The sequence below is a fragment of the Petaurus breviceps genome, unplaced genomic scaffold (assembly GCF_028583685.1).
Source record: "Petaurus breviceps papuanus isolate PSGF00001 unplaced genomic scaffold, PetGlider_PUasm1.0 178, whole genome shotgun sequence".
In the NCBI taxonomy this organism is placed as follows: domain Eukaryota; kingdom Metazoa; phylum Chordata; class Mammalia; order Diprotodontia; family Petauridae; genus Petaurus; species Petaurus breviceps.
Window position 1 is genome coordinate 3,565,004 of NW_027185777.1, and position 19,921 is coordinate 3,584,924.

General features: G+C 41.8%; 1 protein-coding gene across 1 annotated transcript in view; it reads right to left on the bottom strand.

Moving 5' to 3' along the window:
• STEAP2 (STEAP2 metalloreductase) overlaps nucleotides 1–19,372 on the bottom strand; it is a 38,366-nt gene extending 18,994 nt beyond the window's left edge. The window contains exons 1-2 of the mRNA XM_069086192.1: nucleotides 18,873–19,372; nucleotides 1,750–2,267 (exon numbers count right to left, since the gene is read on the bottom strand). Of these exons, the coding sequence (XP_068942293.1) occupies nucleotides 1,750–2,241 (492 nt within the window). The 5' untranslated portion in view covers nucleotides 2,242–2,267; nucleotides 18,873–19,372. The remainder of the gene's footprint in view (nucleotides 1–1,749; nucleotides 2,268–18,872) is intronic.
• Between the last annotated feature and the right edge of the window lie 549 nt (nucleotides 19,373–19,921).

A 19,921-nucleotide genomic window follows, 5' to 3' on the forward strand; every position in this document is an offset into this window, starting at 1 on the left:
GCTTCAGGTGCTAGCAAAGCTAGAGCACAGGATGGTGCAAGCCAGTTCTGTGAGCTCATCTCCTGCGACCATATTACAATTTATTACGCCTTTGGGGTGACAGCAGCTGTGTGATGAAGGGTAGCCCAACTGTAATCCAGGATAGCTGAGGGCATGGCGGTAGTTTTAAGAGTTGGGGAGTGCGTAGGGAGGTGGTATTCTCTATGGGGTCTTTCACTGGTCCCAGACCTTTTAGGACTGAACATACTAGATATCATGCCAGAGGTTAGACCACCAGAATTCTCAGGCTATGGTGCAAAGAAATGGTGCTCTAGGACTGGACTGTTATGGTATAAGTGATGTAGAACCATCCATAAAGCCCATAACATGGGAGGTCAACCCTTGTCCAAGGACAGAGGGTCCCTGACACAGAGGGTAGATATCCTGGCCTAAGTACATGCATTTTCCAGAATTACATGTGCTATTTCCTCTATCACACTATATTATGAGAGGCAATATTTGCAGCATATGGAGAGCTGGCCAAAAGCCTGGGAGGCCCGTGTTTAATGCCTATCTCTTACAGCTACTGGCTGTGTAACCCTGGGCAAATCACTTATTCTCTCAGTACTCCTAGACAGCTAACACCAGGAGTTGCACTGGTAGAAGGAATTTCCTCTCTGGGAATTGTCTACACCAGTGGTATAAAATTCAAATAGAAATGGATTCCTGCATGTTTTTTGACTCAGAAACTACAAATTTTTTTTTTTTGGGAGAAGGGAAGGTAGGGCAATTGAGGTTAAGTGACTTGCCCAAGGGCATACAGCTAGTTTTTTTTTTTTTTTTTGTGTGTGTGTGTGTGTATTAAGTGTTTGAGGCCACATTTGAACTCAGGTCCTCCTGATTCCAGGGCCGGTGCTCTATTCATTGCGCCACCTAGCCACCCCAGAAACTACAAATTAACATTATCTACGTTGTAAATTTTTTTATTTTGTTAAACATTTCCCAATTATATTTAAATCTGGGTCAGAGCACTGTGGAATTTTGGTGGTACACGGGCAGGGGCTAGGAGTTTGACACCTGTGATCAATACTAATGAAATTACAGGCCCAGACAAAACCAAATCATTGCATTACGTACCGATTCTTTTCTACTTATTTGGCTGTGCTGCACAGTATACCTTGCATCTAGAATACTACATTTACTAAACAGACCTACTGACTACATCTGGAACTGGGAACAAAAATTCCTTGAAGTATGTGGAGCTTGGGCATAGGCATAGGCCCCTCAATAATAATAACAGCAGCCTCAAAGGAGTATGGGAGGCTTACCTGGCTTTTAGGTAGTATTCTAACACCTGCAGGTTCCAGTTTGGGCACTTTAAAATATGTAGAGGCGGGCTGTGCACACTCATGTTTTATAGACCCACTGATCTCTCATAAACAATGTAATGACTGATGCACTATGAAACCAATTTATCTCAATCAAAGTGAAATGGAGAACTGAAGCAACTGGCTGGGGAACTCAGACCCCAAAACTTGCCTTTTCTTGAATTACCTGCATGCCTCAGGGAAAAGGCAAATAATAATTGCCTCAGCTCTTTGCTTTGGCGGTGGAGATGTGCCTTTATAGAGTCAGGAAACTGCTGGTTAAAAACTTATGGCCGCCATTTAGGGTTCAGTGAAGTGTCAGTACTTGGTAGGAATCTGAAAATCAGTATACATATGTCCATACACCCACATGTTACATCTCTCCTCCAAAAAAAATGCGTACCTGTCTGCTGGCATCCTTGGGTCCTAACTGGAGTGCCCACGCTGAGACCACGTTAAATCCTTTCACAATGAAGGAATCCGGGAACAGTGAAGCCAAATATTCTGCATTGGATTCTGGGTACTGGTTTACCCTCATGTTATTGCTAACATCAATCAGGATTTTACCAACAAGAAGATGTCGGAGATCCCACAAAGAGGTATAGTGTTCTCTGTGTATTGCGACAAAAATTATATTTGTTTTTGTGAGGGCATCTTCATGATGGGTGACATCAACCACATGCGGAAAGAATTCTGAAGCAAATTTGGGGTTTCTACTTCCTATAACCACATGATACCCACATCTAATAAGTCGAATAGTCAGAGATTTGGCAAAATCTCCACTTCCAATTATACCTATGGTAACCTTACTTGCATCTTTGATACCATTTATACCATTAGGTAAAAATGTTTCATTAAGACTCTTAGGGCTTCCCATCATTGATATGGATTCCATGATTTGAAGACTTGTATAGTAATAACCTAGAAAAGAAAAGAAAACAGTTTAAAGTCACTGAGAGCCAGAACTTTAAAGCGGCTCCACATAGAGTAAGACTGAATTTAGGCCACTCTAATTCATCTGGGAACAAAGTCAAGATCCTAGAAATAAAATAGGCCTTTGGCTATCTGAAATAGCTGTCACAGTGCTGATGCACTGAAACCCACAAGCTTTGGCACTGCAGGAGATGCCATGAGCCTACTGACTTATTTTTATACAGTTGTGACAAGCACAATTATCTGATTTCCCAGACATAGTGTATGAGAAGGCCCAGGACAAATGGGTAAACTAACAGAAACAAGAATTAACAGCTGACATCCAGAAAGGGGCTGGGGGAAAAATAACAACTATAAAATGCAGATACAAGAATCATGAAAAAGGCAGTAGACCATCTTTATTTAGAATATGATCCTATATACTCTGGTAGCTACTGCATGTACTACTCTGGTCGTGTCAAGCTCAAAGAGAAACAGCGGTCACTAAACCATCCATAAAGATCCCTGCAAGCTGTATGTTGACTTAGAAAACTACATATTTCCCAATTACATTTTAATCAGGTCTGAGCCACATTGGGGAATGTTGTAGGCTACATGTGGCCCTTGGGCAGTGTGACATCTCTGTATTACACTCTATATTATGGACCACTGCAATAATTGGTGGTAACAAGAATCACCCTGCATCATCAAGGAAATACAAACTATGGCCTGTATACTCTGCTTAAGAAGGTGGGGAAAAAGGAAATAAATTTCAGAAAAAATTCTTTTAAAATGATTATAGATGAAAGACAGGTTTTACTCTTGAGTGAGTAAACTTCATATCTATGTCAAATTCACTTCTATTGAACATCTGTTGGTACAGAATAAGTCACTATTTTAACAGCAAATTATCTGCTTCAAGCTCTTTTAAAAGTGTGGTTTCATTACAGACTACATCACATAATAATTGGACTTTTCCCCCTTTTCTTGATCATTCCATTCCCCCAACATTTACCAAGAGCATACTATATACAAAATGCCATGCTAGAAGCTGGGGACAAACAGAGACTCAAACATTCTCTGCTCTCGAGAAGTGTATAAACATATGGTGGGTATGAGATACTGACAGAAACTTATAATACAAGACAAGGTGTTATGAGGGCAAAGAAGAGGTGAGAAAGTGCTATGGCAAGTTTTAGGATGGAGAGATCACTTCACCTGGGGGAGGGGATCCTGTGAAACTTCTTGGAGAAGGTAGCAGCTGAGTTAGAAGAGAAAGATTTCAGCATGGGAAATTGAGGGAGGAGGGGAAAGCCTGGGAAATGTCAGGCACTAAGGGGAGGATGGAGAGTGGAAAGGAGGGTTGGGAGAAGGGAACTCTGGAGAAGGTCCATGTTCAGACAGAAAAAACTCAAGAGAGCTTTCCCACCTTTCTTTATATGGCATAGTCACATTTTACCCATCTGTCTGTTTAGCTTCCAAACATATGGGGATAATGGTAAGACCAATCTTAATTCTTGGATGGTGATTTGAGTTAAAAATTATAACTAAATAGTCAGGAGGACCTGATTTCAAATCTGGCCTCAGACACTTTACACACTTACTAGCCGTGTGACCCTGGGCAAGTCACTTAACCCCAACTGCCCTCCAAAAAGCAAATATATATATATATATGTATATATAAACTATATATAAATATATACATATATATATAAACTAAATAACTAAATTTGTAGGTAGAATAATAAGCCTTAAAAGTGTCAAAAATGTTTTACTTGCATGCATAATATTCGCTAATCTCCACATTTTTGCCAGTGTAGTTTTCATCTGTGTTACTCAATAACAAGCATTTATTAAGCACCTTCCATATACCACGCACTGTGCTAAGCACCAGGGAAACATACAAAATTCCAATTCTCCAGGAACTTATATTCTATCAGGGAAGGCATATACATTTTAAAATTTAAGCAAAATAAGGCTAAAGAGAATAAATATAAAATAATAAAAGGTAATTAGGAAGAGAAGGGAGTAGCTGTTGGTATCAGGAAACACTATGTTAGGTAGTGTGATATGATGAAGATTCACATCATCATTCAAGAAGCTTCTTCTTGGGAGGCTAGATGGCACAGTGAGTAAAGCGCCAGCCCCGGAGTCAGGAGAACCTGAGTTCAGTTCTGGAGTTCGGTTCCAGCCTCAGACACTTAACAGCTGTGTAACCTTGGGCAAGTTACTTAACCCCAATGGCTCTCCAAAAAAAAAGGAGCTTCTTCTTGAGGCAGTCCATCTCCCCTGTATTTAGTGAGGGCCTTATACCCATTACTTAGTTCCAAATGTTCAGTTGTTAAGACCTTCCCTGTCTTCTCTGTCACATTATTCTATCCTATAAAAGTTAAAATTCCCCTGTCTCTTTTCCTTTGGTTCCCCTCCCCGTCCCCCTTGGAATGCCTCTTCCATTCTTTCTTGGAATACTTCATTCTCTGGGATAAGCTGAGAAGCAGAAATGCATCCCTTCAGCCCTTCCACCTCCCCAGTTGTCATACACTTGGTACTTCCAGAAATATCAGACCACAATCCCTGCCACTTCTCCTTTGTCCTCCCCAACTGCTGGGAGTGAGTTTCCCAGGCCTGTTTTCTTTCTGGTGACTCTTTGCCTATCCCTTGTGATGATCACTGTGGCAAATGGCCAGTTTGATATATGCACAGAGGGGCCAATTCCTGAGGCTCTGGAGTGAGGCTGTATTTATGGCACTGTTTTCTGACAATAGGGCTAGAATATCTGTTCAGCTGTGTTTAATTGGCAATTAACACATTCCTTTCATGCCCTAAGACAGAGCCAGAGGCAGAAGCCTCTGGGAGGAGCTAAAGTCAGTGGGCTCTGCACTCCAGAGACTTTCTCATCTCCACCATTTTCTGCTCTTATGCTCAACTGATGCTCTTACCCATTAAGCCTCTTGGGCTGAGAATTGTAATCAGATCACCACTACCACAGCCTCTAGAAATGGTATGCAGTGATTTCACAAACCACAATTCCCTTCCCGGACCATCACTCCCCCATTAGAATGTAAGCTTCTTGACAGCAAGACTTGGCTTTTTCATTTGTATCCCCTAGTACTCAGCAAAATGCTAGGCACAAAGTAAGCAGTTAATATATTCTACTCATTCATTTCTTCACTTAGTTACCCAAAGTAATTATTATTGTTATTATGATGACTTCTTCTTGGGGTTGAGATACACCTTGAGGTCTCCTTGTACCTCTCTAATTGCTTAGCCTCTAAGGGTCCTGAGAATCAGAGTATGAAGGATGGGGAGATACACTTTTTCATCGCTGAAAAATCCAAGAGAAGGCCAAGGTTTCACATCTCTGAGCACTTTAGTTAAGGAATTAGCTATTTTCTTCTATATAAATAGGCATCTAAACTGCAGCATTCTTCAGATGTCCACTTGGTTTTCTTGTCGATGCTAACAAAACATCTCATAGTTCTATTAGGGAAGTCATTTGCAACGATGCATTAAAATATACCCAAAAGATATAAAGCTTCTTCACTCATTTTCATTTCCTAAACATAAAAATCACAACGAGGTTTTCTTTTGGGGGTAAGTCAGATACTTTTTTTTTCTTTCTGAGTGATGATCTGAATGTGCAAGTTTACTGTTTTTAATAATTCAGCTTAAGAAAATAAGCCAGGCTGCCCAGAAAGAGCACCTGTGTTTTCAAATTAAAATCCTCTTTGCTTTCCCTGTTACATAATTTCTTGTAATGCTAATGGCTGATGTGTCCCACTCCAAAGGATCCAACACTTTAATGGACTGCATAGCCTGAGTTTGAGTATTATGAAACAGTGGGAAATGTGTCCTTTTTTGCCTTTGTGAAACACAAAGCAGGAATTATCTATTTCTGTACACCTGAAATTGACCTTCTGGAATTAGTCTGTCTAATAAATTAGTAAATGCACCTTTAAGAAGTCATTTTCTCCCTACTGTCCATGTTACTCTTTAATATTAAGTAAGAAGCTTGAGAAGGGAACCTGTTCTGGTGATAAGGATACCTATGGTTAATACTTGTTATTAATGAGATTAGTTAAAATTAAGATTTTAAGTCTTTAAAGTTTGCAAAACTCGTTTACATCTATTTTCCTCATTTGATGCTCACAACGCTGTGAGGTAAATGATTATCCCCATTTTAAAGGTGAGGAAGCAGCCTAAAAGAAGTTAAGGAAACAAAGTGAGTAAAGATCCCACGCAGGTTTCCAGCTGCTCTGCCCTTTTCAGGCTTCCTCAAGGCTCAGTTAGCACCTCATGACCTGAAAGTAAACAAATCAAGAACTTACTTTAGGGACTTAACCCTCCGCAAGCAGAGGAGTGAAGGGGAGAAGGGGAACGACTTGGATGATAGGGAGGATAATGCGACTACTATTGTCTTATTTCTTGGTATAAATTCCATTTCACAAAACAGTTTTCACAGTATGTATGCCAAGAGGATTGGCAACGATCAGATTTACCCTGGCTTGGTACAGAAGTCTAAGCTGAGGAATACAGGCACCAGAAAATCCCTCCTCCTCCCCTCAGCCACTCCTCAGGGCTTCAAAAACTGGTTAATTCCCTTTTTTTTGTGAGGACAAATTTTAGGACGTAGGACAAACTGTTTCTGGCAGTGAGACTGATGGACTCACACTAAGAACCCCAGGCCTAGTCTTGAGTGCTCTTCTGATGAATTCATGCAGCGTCCATGTTAGAGGAGTTTAAAAATGGAAAAATAATGCTACTCCCTTCTCTTCCTAATTACCTTTTATTATTTTATATTTATTCTCTTTAGCCTTATTTTGCTTAAATTTTAAAATGTATATGCCTTCCCTGATAGATTACAGGCATCTATGTCCTTGCCTTTTCCACACATCTAATTGGAGAGCCTGTCTTGGAGAAGATAAGGACGAGTCAGTCTTGTGAATTTATACAGCACCTACTCAGTTCTAGGCACTGTGCTAAGTGCTTTACAAATATATCCTCTGATTCTCATAACAACCCCAGGAGGTGGGCGCTATTATTATCATCATTTTACAGTTGAGGAAACAGGCAAACAGAGGCTAAGTGACTTGCCCAGAGTCACACAGCTAGTGAGTGTCTAAGTCCAAATCTAAGGCCATATGTGTTCTTGACTTCCTGCTCAGCGCTCTACCCGCTGCATTGTCCAGCTGCCTCAAAAAAAAAAAGGCTTTTCCATGTTATATAATAGCCACATGTGGAATGTGAAAGTTTTCATAAAGCAAGTTCAAGTGCTTTCTGTAAATCACAGTATAATCATGGTAAGTGGGTAGAACAGTGCATAAGGAAGACATGAGTTCAAATCTTACCATGCACATTTACTAAGCTATGTGTCCCTGAGCAAGTTACTTTATTTCTTTCAGCTTCAATTTCCTCATCTATAAAATGGGGCTAACAATAGCAACTTCCACACAGGGTTTTTAATAAAGATCAAATAATAAAAATATATAAAGCACTTTGCAAACCTTAAGGTGTTATATGTACAAATGCTAGCAATTACTACATAAGCAGGCTAAATTGTATTAGGACCAACTAACAGTCATCCACTAGCACCTTTTTATACTATAACACTTATAAGTATTAATGAGTAATTATGATCTAACTCGTTTGGGCTTCATTTACATTGTATTTCTTACAACAAATTCTCATTGAACCTTTTAACCATAATAATAACCATGTGGTTGTGGCTAATGATAGAAGGTCCCTTTCTTCACTAAAGGTACGACACTATGCATGGGGGAGGGGAGAGAACTACATTTATCTGAGAGACAGAGTATTTGTGCAGAACTTAACTGTCCTTCTCTTGGACTACTGATTTTTCTGGCTTCCTTTAAGTCCCAGCTAAAGTCCCACCTTCTATAGGAAGCCTTCCCCAAACCCTCTCAATTCTAGGGCTTTCCCTCTGATAACTATTTCCTATTTATTACAAGTATATATATATATATATATATATATATAACTTGCTTTCTATTTGTTTGCATGTCGTCTTCCCCATTAGATTGTAAGCTTCTTGAGGGCAGGGACTGTCTTTTGCATCTTTGTGTATTCCCAAGGCATAGTACAGTGCCTGGTACATAGTAGGCTCTTAATGAATGTTTACTCATTGATTGATTGAAGGCAACCTTAATTTAATTCATCTCTAAATGTTAGTCATTACGATGTTTCTAAAAATGATATTAACATCTTGCATCTAAAATCGAAATCTTGACACAGGAAATTTTAGTTCAACCCCCCCCCCCAAAAAAAAATTAACTTGGAAACTATAGCTACAGCATAAGCAAATTAATTTTCAATTTTAAAACTGACATGAGTACTAAATTTAGTAATACTACAAGAGGAAACCACAATTAATCACCGTGTTTACCTCCAACAACTGTCTACAGATATATGAAGGAGCTTTTTGTCTGGGGTTGGGGTTTGAGGTGAAGGGGCAGAGAAATGGATTACAGGCATCTATGTCCTTGCCTTTTCCACACATCTAATTGGAGAGCCTGTCTTGGAGAAGATAAGGACGAGTCAGTCTTGTGAAGCATGGGATCCTAGCTGTCCTGCTAGACATCTGCTTTCCCCCCGGGCCTGCCTCCATGACACTGGTCTCCTGGTTCTCCTCTAACCTTTCCATGTCTTCTCTGTCACCTTCCCTGGCTCCTCTTCCTCCTCTCTGTCTCCAGCTCTGACCTCTCCCCTTAGCTCTGGTGTTCCATCTCTGTCTGCTGACCTTCAAAATCACAAACTTCCTCCTGGAAACCAGCCCTCCTCCTAATTGTCTTCTGTGGTGTTTCCAGTTGATGGCATTATACTGTTCTTCCAGTCAGTTAAACTTGAAACCTGAGTCATCCTTCATCTTCCCCTGTTACTTATTACCAGCAAGGCAGTTGCTAAATCCTAGTAACTGGCTTCTGAAATACAGCCTGCTGCCAATCCACTCCTTTCTCAATTATTTCCTGCCTTCCAGTTCAGGTCTTCATTACCTCTCACCTAGACCTTTTTAACAGCCTCTGAACTGAACTCCCTTACTCCGAATTTGCCCCTCTACAATCTATCTTTCACCCATGGCCATTATAACCATCATGATGTATGTTTTATTACAGGTGATTTCCCCTCATCAAAAATCTTCAGTGGCTCCCCACTGCCTACAATATAAAATATAAACGTTGTTCATTTGGTATTTAAGGCCCTCTGAAATCTTGCTCTGACCCACCTTCTCAGTTTTTGTTTTAGCCAAATTGGATTACTTGCCATCCTCTGATCTTGTTTCTTCCTGATGATGCATAAGGCTGCATGAGGCTGACAAAACATTTGCCTTCAAATCTGGCCTCATGGACTTACTAGCTGTGTGCTCATGGACAAACCATCCAATCTCCTAAGACCTTCAGTAACATGGAGATAATCATATTGTGCTTCTTAACTTTACAATCCTGATGATGAGAGTGTTTTACAAATTTCATTGCATCCCATAAATATGAGTTTGCATTGTCCTGCCACTCCTGCTTTTAGGCATTTCCATGTGTCATTTTCCAAGCTTGCGGTGGGTTCTCAGTCAAACTACTCACGATCCATTAAAGTGTTATTTTGAGATCCAACTCAAGTTAAGTGAGTTTTAGCTACTACTAGCCTCAGTTCAATGTGCTGTAGACACTGGGAAAAGCTTTCAATGTGCGGCAGTGTTTTCCTAAGCTTATTCGAATGCAAGCCTCTAAGAGGGAAGAATCACCTTTTGACTTGGGGTACTGAATGCGTTTCCTCAAATAATTAGGGGAGATTGGGGGGCATGTTACTCTGGGATTTTCTAATGTAGGTTGATAAACCCTACACTCACTGAATTGTTTTCTGATACAGTTTCCTTTGGGTAGATGGTGATTTGGAGCAAGGTAATTTTGGGGCTATGCTAGAGCTGAATGCCTTTTTGTACCCATCACATGAAGTGAGTTTTTACACCTGTGACATTAAACTAATTTTAAGTTAATTTAATATCTTAGTAAAGGATTTGTGGACCTATGGGAAGAAGTCTATTAACAAGTGAGTCACTTTCTATAAAGCAAGAACAAGAGTGAATTTCATTTTGGGAAATAAGAAATGTGATGTGCTAAAGTAAGATTGTATTACTTGGCTTTTTATTTACAGTTTAAAATCTATGAAAGTCATATTATGAAATGTACTGACTCTGCCAAAATTTTTTGGTAATTTATAACACATTTTCACTTGAAATATTTTCCCCTAAATTTAAGTTTTAAAATTCCTCTACTAAAGTCCTACTCTGATGTCTCACCCCAGCCTCTCTGTGACTGGAGCATAAACTTTGGTGGGCCCTGCACCATGTGAAAAGGCTTCTTTCTAGTCAGCCAATAAGCATTTGTTGAGCACCACCCAAGGGCTAGGTGCTGGGTTAAGCAATGGGGATACAAAAAAAAAAAAAAGCAAAAAACAGTCCTTGCCCTCAGGGAGCTCACAATCTAATGGGAAAGACAATATGCGAAGGAATATGTTCAAATAAGCCATGTGGAGGACTAATTAGAGATAATTAACCAAAGGAAGATACTAGACTTAGAGGGAAAGGCTTCCTGCAGAAGGTAGGATTTTAGCTGGGACACAAAGGAAGCCAGAAGGCCAAGAAGTGGAGAAGAATAGGAAGCATTTAGTGCAGGCCCAGTGATTATTAGCAGTATGGTTGTCACCTAAGGCCCTGCCTAATAAGGTTCAGAAAAGGGTTGTGATTGGCATCTGAGACACAAATATCCAGCCACACAAAATCATTAATAATCTGAACTACTGAGGCATTTATAAATTACAAGAATCACATGCAAATACATTATTGTAACAATATCAATTTCTAAAATTCCAAAATTGCAAGCTATTATAAAGAATTCTTCATTGGTAAAAAATGAAAGGGTTGGACTAGATTGGACTAGAGGGCTGGCCTCCAAGATATCTATGGTTCTAGGTAAATTTCTTAATGGTTTGTACACATATACCTAAATTCTTTAAAAAGTTCCTTTGGTTCATTCTATACATAATCTCAAGGGAAGAAATAAAACTATAGTATAGTTACATTTTACTTAACTGAACCCGCTGGAATACTCAATTATCAAAAATTATCTTTTTTAAAACAATCATCTTTTAGTAAGAAAAAAAAAGTCAAATGACCAGAAAAAAATATAAGATCTATCCATGAGAAGGCACTTCCAGTGTGCTTCCTGGGATTTGTATGCATACATTCAGACTAATATTCTATAATTTTATTGCAGAAATTTTCCCTTCTCTCCTCCCCCAAGGTTAATTGCCTTGTCAGAAGTTATAGAGATAACATCTAAGCTGGGATCTGAAATCTTTTGATTCTAAATCTAGTTCTCTTTCCATTATACCACGTTTAGTATGTTAACATCTAAAGTGTGAAGGCATTCCAATACAGGTAATACCTTGCTTAACATCCTTAGTTGATGCCACAAAAACATGATGTTAGGTGAAATGATGTTATTTGGGTCTGTGGTTTCACAAGAATTTCAGAGATGAGGATGGGGGTGGGAGAATTAGGGACAGAGAAAATGAGAGCTGCCTTCTCCAACGGAAATTAAAATTGGGAGGAAATAGGGGTGCCAGATGCCAGGTGGAGAGAGTTTTGAGCTGGCAGGGACAGTGGAGTGGGAAACAGAGGACACAGATAAAGCTAGGAATCATCCTTTCTGTTCTGGGTGAGCAGCTGGGGGATGGGTAGGGGAAGCCAGTGGGGCTTAAGTCTTCTTAGATGGAGGCCACATCTGGCAGAATATGGCAGGTGAGGGGTATCAAGAAGCAGAAAGTAGGTTCCCAAGTTGAGCCAATGTGGTGACTGGCATCTCTCACACTGTGTGAGTATCTCAGATTCCTCACTTGTAAAATGAGGAGATTGGACCAAACAGTTTCTTGCAGCTCTAAATCTTCCAATCTATGATCCTAACCTTGTCTGAAGGGACTGGGGGTGGGGTGTGGAGGGGCGTTAGGATACAGTATGGTTATGTTTTGACAAAGCCGAAGGATACTGCAAGATATAATGGAAAGCAAGCTAGGTTCTACCAGAAACCTGGGTTTAAATCATGACTGATGCTCACTGGTTTTATGAGCTTCAGGCAGGTTATACCACCTGTACAATATTCTGTTTTCTTATCTGCAAGATGGGAGTAACAATCCTCACATAGGGTTATTGCGGAGGGAGTTCTGTCGACCTGCATTATTATGAAGACTTTGGTTGGGAGGGTGCTCTAATAATGACGATGGTTACATTCATACAGCAGTTTAAAGCTTCCAAGTGCTTTATGTGTAACAATTCCTGGGATACCCACAACAGCCCAGTAAAGGGAGGTAACTATAGTTTTCCCTCCTTCCAGCTGCAGAAATTGAGATGGAGTTTAAGTGACTCACCCCAAGTCCCTCAGCTGCTGTGTGAATCCGATTCGAACTCAGTTCTTTCTGCTCCAAGTCTAGTGCTCTGTCCACTTCGGCACCAAGCTGACACTTTATGCAGAGTGCATCTGCACATTTTAAAGAGACCTGCCATGACGGGAGGTACACAGAAAACTCTGGCTAAGCTAGGCTTAACCAGAAAAGTTAACACTGTTCCCCAAGGGCTCCAGTTAAAAGCTTTACTGTACTTTCAACAGATTAAAAAAAATCAAAAACAAAACAACTCATTCTCCTCTCATGTACATTCAAGATCACCCAGAAGGTCTTTTTGTCCCCTATGAAGGGGGGAGAAGCAGAGGCTTATTACCCCTCCCATCCCACAGGGTCCAAGATAAAGCATGGGGTGCTGGATCTTCATGTGACTGGCAGCGACGATTCCCCATCCAGCAGACATGCTGCAGACAGCTTTTCTGAGGAGAAGAAAACAGCAACTTCGGCAAGGCAAGCAGGAGTTTTTTCTCTGTGGCAGAGGCCTGCCTTCTCCCAGCCTGGTCTATTACCTGCTCAGTATCTGCGTGACTCTCTGAGTCTATAGGTTGCAGAGAGTGCCAGCCTGCACTGATAAAGAGAGTTTCCCCACATGGGACTTCCCAATAACAATTAAACTAGAGGTCCAGCCTCTCCCACTAACTTACGTAGCACTCATTGGTTAACAATGTCCCATCTGAGCCTCACAGAGTTCCTATGAGCTAAGTGGTTCAAGTATTATTGGCTCCATTTCATGAATGAGTAAATGAAGCTTAGGGGGGGATAAGTGACTTGCCCAGCCAAAGCAAATAGATAATGAATTAGTAAAGAATGAAGGCTGGATTTAGATTCAGGTGCTGCCAGCATACTTTTCACACTCCAGGGCCTTCTCAGATCTCTGTCATGTTTTATAAGCACCTACTAAGTGAGCCAGATTAAGTTTGTAATGGACTTTTGAATGAGCCTATGTCACATCTGCTCACTCCTGCCTCTGTGTAGACTCTGGTGTTCTACATTCAAAGGTGGTGTTACTGAATACTCTTGAACACACAGATGCACTACTAACATCAATATTTTCAGAAGCTACAGTCAGACTTCAGACCTTACATTGTGTGACTTTTCTCCACTTCCTAGGACATTACTTAATAGGTGACATTCCACCTTCACTGCTGTATAGGCAATTTTATCTTTATTTTCTATTTTACAAAGGTCAGCATTCATAGGGGTCCTTATGGAATTTCTTTAATCTGATATATACACGTGGCCAAGTATCTTTTGGCTTCCATTTTACCATGAGCAAGTGCCAGCTTATGCAGAGCTGGCTTGTATAGAACATAACCTCAATGCTCCAGGGGATGCTAAAAATATAATTCCTGGGTAATACTGATGGTTATGACCTCCATGTCCCATCTACGGTAAGTCTTGAGTCCCATACCATATGTTAGATGTGATCATTGATCTGTAGAGATGGGCTCTCTCTAAAAACAAAATACTACATGATGTCACATGATCTGATGGCCACTCCAGTGTCTTGTAGGTTTTCTAAAATTGGTATTTGACTCTTATTATCTATCCAGGTAGTGAACCAAGGAATGAACTAATAAGGTTAAATAATTCAATTAAATTTCAACTCTTTGTCATTTACTTTGAATTTAATTATCTATTTATATGTGTTATCTCCTTGCCTTCTGCTCATTAAGAAGAATGTAAGTTCTTTGAGGACAGGAACTGTCATTTTAAATTTTTCATCCCTAGTGCCTAGCACATTGACTTACTCACAGCAGAAGCTGAATACATACATGCTTGTTAAGTGGAAATGAATGCCTCATAAAGGTCTATGGTTTCACCAAGAGTTCTATCTGCTGGCTCCTGTCCATGGTTAGGTTTTCCCCATTTGTCAACCTCCCAACCTCTCAATTTATTGGACTATATTTTTTCCCTTTTATAGCTAAACACCGAGGGGAAAAAAACTACTCTCATTGCCTCCACTTCCACACTTTCCATTCATTTCTCAGCCCCTTGTGATCTGGCTTCACTCCTCACCATCCAACTGAAACTACTTCAACCAAGGTTACTAGTGATCTTTTAATTGCAAAACCAAAGGGCCTTTCACCTCAAATGATCACTCAGTCTTCTCTCAGATACATCCTCTTTCCTCTGCTTTCAAGACACAACTTCAGGGTCTCTTCTAGCCTGACTACTCCCTAGTCTCCTTTGCTGGGCAGCTAGGTGGTTCAGGGGATGGAGCACTGGGCCTGGAATCAGGAAAGCTTGAGTTCAAATCCAACCTCAAGAGACTCACTAGTTGTCTGACCTTGGACAGACCTCTATTTCCCTTAGTTTCCTCCCTCCCTCCCAGGGTCGTTATGAAAATCAAATGATATACTATTTGTGAAGACCTTAACAAAGTGCCCAGCATATTGTTGTCACTCAGTCATTCAGTCATGTCCAGCTCTTCATGACCCTGTAGACCACACTGTCTTATGTGGTTTTCTTAGCAGAGATTCCGGAATAGTTTGCCATTATCTTTTCCAATGGATTAAGGCAAACAGAGGTTGAATGATTTGCCCAAAGTCACACAGCAAATGTCTGAGGAAGGATTTGAACTCAGGTCTTCCTCCAAGCCCAGCACTCTTATCTGCTGAGTCATCCAGCTACCCCTCCTGGCACACAGCAGGTGCTTAATGAATGCTTGTTCCCTTTCTCCTTACCTCTTCGTGATCCACACCTCACTATCCAAGCGTGGGAGTCCCTTGGGCTCTTTTTTCTCTCTTTCTCTTGGTGATCTTATCAGTTTCTACAATTCAGTTATCACTTCTATGAAAATAACTGCTAAGTCAATATATTCAGCACCAATCTCTCTTTTGAGTTCCAACCCCACTTCACCAGCTGTCTGCTGGATATTTCCACATGAATGTCTTGGACCTGTCTCAAACAAAACATGTTTGACACCAACTCATCTTCTCTACTTCTCCCTCCAAAGCCTCCCCTTTTCCAAATTCCTCTATCTATGTGGAGGAAAACTAAGTTTGCAATCTCATTGTCATCCTTAACTTTTCCATTCCATATCCAATCAGCTGCCATGTCTTATCACTTCACCTTCTTTGACATGTCTACAATTCATCGGCTTCTTCACATTCACACAGTTCCCGCCTTAGTCCCCTTCCTTGTTACCACTTACATGGAAAACTTCAGTAGTCTTCTGTCCAGACTCTAGACTTATCATCTACCCTCTCCAAATACATCTTTTCCAGGGCTACCAAAAAAAATCTTGCTAAAGGACTGGTCTAACAACACCACTCCTTTGCTCAAGAATCATTAGTGATTTCTTATTGCCCTGAAGATTTGACATTTGAAATTCCTTACAGTTTGTCTTCAGCCTGTCTTTCCATACTACTAGTCCATACCACTCCCTCTCCCAATCTTCCCTCCAGCCAAAGAGCTTGCTTACTCTTCTCCTCACTCAGCATTTCATCTGAGGCTGTATGGTACAGTGGCTAGATAGTTGGTCACATAGTTAGGAAGACCTGGGCTCAAATACTGTCTTTACTTCTTTGTGACTGTGTAACCTTGGGCAAGTCACTTTCCTCTACTGTCAAATGAAAGGGTTGTACTAGGGGCCTTAAGCACCCTTCCAGCTCTGAATATGTGATCCTACTTGATTTCCCAGCCCTGTGCCTTTTATAAGCTCAAACATATTTACTTTTTACCTCTATTTCAGTTGCTATTTCAAGCTTTTTCTGATGCCCCTCATTGTTAGTGTGCTCTCCTTCCTCAAATGCTACTTTATTTACTTATCTGTTTAAATATTATATTCCCTGAGTAGAATGTAAGCTCTGTGAGGGCAGGTACCTAGGGACCATTTTTTTTGGATTTTGTTTTTCAGTCCCCAGGGTCCAGCATGGTGCCTTGTACATCGAGGTAATTTAGTGAGTGCTTGTTGAATTGAATTCTCTGTTTTGGGGTTCTTTTTCACTTTCTAAGGAAATCTTGTCAGTCTGTACTCTTTCATCTGCTTCAAAAGGTGATCTATAATTTTCTTCCTTGCATCTGAGTTGCTAGGGCAGCAAACAACTGGCTCTTTTTTGGACCATTCCTGTGGTTTCTTTTGTATAGGAAATGTCTGGTGAGGAAATTCCTCAACCAATGCAGAGGTCACTTCTCTGCACCATATACAGTGGCCTGGGAATTGGCTAGTAATAGTTGCTAAAGGTGTACCCCAGGAAACTTGGACATATACTGCCTGAAGAGGAGGGTGGCTGAAGAGTTTTTACGCATGTGAGAGAATTTTAAATTCGTAAATAATCTTGGTGATTATATGGCAGAATCCCTTCGTTTTACAGATGCCTGAAGAGCATACAACTAATAGCTGACCTGGGTCTTGAACCCAGGGCTTCTGACACCAAGTCACTTCCCAGAACCCAAAGAAAGGTGACAGAGCTAATTCTTCCATGTTCTTTGTCCTGCCCGCCCCCCATCTCTCCAGCTTCCCTCAAGTTCTCCCTTTATTTAGCTTTATTTTATGGGAGCCAGAAGACTTTCAGTATTAAAAAACAAGACAGCTGGGTCAATCATTTGCCACAAAGGCATCCCGTGCTATGAGACCCTACTGTGTCATTATCCATCCATTCCTACGATTTTTAACATTGTTCCTACAGCACTAACTGCCCACTGTAATATTATTTTACCTAACCCTGAGTTTTCAAAGAACAAATTGACATACCAAGTTAGGGTATGTCTGTCACACGTTTAAATTCTCACTTCTGAGTTGAAAATTCTTATTTTAAACTGACCCTGTGACATCAGCACTGTGGGGAGCTTCTTCTACCAGTGGAAAATGGCATGATCTCTTCCATGTAGAGCCCTAAGAGTTCTCCAGGGCAACCCAAGTCTTTATCACTCTAAGGCCAGCTCCACCCACAATACCACTGATCTACACAGATAAAAAGCAAAGAGCAAATAAACTTTCCCACTTACTTCCATCTAGCCCACCTGTAACATTTAGATTTCATAAACTCATCATGGCTGCATTATGATTCTCCCTCCTTCCTCCCTTTTAAGAATTAGATTCCACCCTTAGTTAAAAGGTTGGGAGAAACATGTAGAAATAATGTTTGATTTGGAAGATCTTAAATTGCTAAGGATTCTGCAAAATAATAATAGCTAACATTCATAAAGGTTTGCAAAACATTTTAAATATATTATTTCATTTAATGCTCACAACCATCCTGGGAGGTAGGTGCTATTATTATGCCCATTTTACAGATGAGAAAATGGAGTCTGAAAAAAGTGGTGACTTGCCCAGGGTCACAAACCAACAAGCCTGATGGTTCTGGTTCAGGTCCTTCCTTGGATTTCAAGTCTACAGCTGTAGCCATGAGGTCACAAAGCAGCAAAAGACTCTTTAGATCTTAGGTCCCAGGGTTGAAAGGGGGCCCAAAGATCATTTACTAGCCCAGCCCCCTCATTTAAATGAAGCTGCTCATGATAAGAGGACTTAAGTGACCTGCAGAAAGTCACTTGGATAATTGGTAACTCAGGCACCTTTGAATGCGGGGCGCCTCACTGCCTCAGGTCCAGTGTTCTTTCCACAGTTATGGTCTGAGACCATTGAGGGAGGGATGGGGGAAGTATACACATAACCAATGGAGGAAGAGAAATGAAGGAGGATGAAGGCCAGTAGAATGAAATGGAAAGAAGCAAGAGTGGGGAAAGACCTCATAAGGTTCATATGTATCGACTTGTTCCTAGAAGTCGAATTCGACCCTTTATTCTTTTTCTTTTTTTTACATAGAGAGGTATTAAAGAATTATTCTGCAGCAGATTTTTTCCCCATTCTTCAGAGTTCTTTAGAATCCTTCTTAACCATGTCCTAGAAGTTTTCCAAACAGGAACTAAATAGGCAAGGGAGTAAAAACTGCCCCCAATTTTTATTTCCCCACGGGAGTCTTAAGAGATAATAAGGAGAGGCCTCCAGAAAATACTTCACTTTTTCTGCTCTATTTTAAGGGCATAATTTGCAAGACGCCCTGGATTAGCCCGAGTACAGAGCTCAAAGATAATTCAGGACGGTCAATGCCGAGGCTGGCCAGTGATTTCATAGCACAAGATGGCATAAAGACCATTCCCACGTTACCGCATAACAGACACAATATTTACTAGAATACTTACTTGTTTGTAAAGCACTCTCAGCGACAGCCCGAAGAACGGAGCTTTAGCCACAAAGTAGCACAGTATTTGTTATGCAGGAGAATGCAACCTGTACGTCGTGACGACTGGGGGTGCGCCCCACCAGGGGGATTTCTCTCTGGGGGTCCTTCGGTCGGAGAGGAGTAGGATGGGAATTCCCTTCTCCCTTCCCCCAAAGGGCCAGGGAATCAGTGTCCCCGCTCCTTCTCCCGGAGCAGAAGCCCAGGCAGGACGGATGCACTCTCTTCCCTCAGGCGTAGCGGCAGCAGCGGAGGCTGGAGGTCTAGCTGCATCTCCTTCCTCCTCCTCCTCCGCTGCTGCTTCTCAGGCTCCTCCCCTGGGTGTTCTGCCTCCCGGTGGGTGCACCTGGCCGGCTGGGGCCTACCGCCCTCTGGTAGCCAGGTGGCCGCCCGGCCTGGCTCTGCGGTGCCTTTGCTTCTTCCCCTTCCTCCGGCCTGATCGCAGCGTTGAGGGGAGGACGGCCAGAGGCGGAGCAGGGCGACCTGGAGCGCTACGGAGATCGGGGATGGAAAGGGGGATGGAGGTGGACAGGGGAAGGGGGGCCGCGCTGCTCCACGCAGCAGCGGGGCTGCGCAGCCCACAGGGACGGCGGCTGCTGCGCTGGACGAGGCTGTGCGTGGCAGAGGGAGGGAGAGGGGGACCGCCAGTGGGTCCGTCCTCAGCAGGCGAGGCCAGGAGAAGCAGCGCTGACTGGGGCAGAGCCCTGTGCAGAGCAGCTCGGATCTCCCATCCAAAGCCGGTGCAGCCCGCGAGGTCCCCGGGCCCAAGGCGGGGGAACCCTGGGTCCCTTGGAAAGCTGCGCTTTCTTCTGCCCTGCCTGGTTCTCAGTGATGTGTGGTTTCTCCTTACAGCCTTGCCCCCGATTGTTTTTTATAATTCCCACCTTCTCAACCTCTTTCTCGAGTTTAGAATTAAACCATCACCCCTCGCCCCCCACGCGGAAGAATGGCGTTTTTCAAATGCAACGCTCTTGACCTTTAGCTAGGAAGAGGCAACAGGACAAAAAGCAG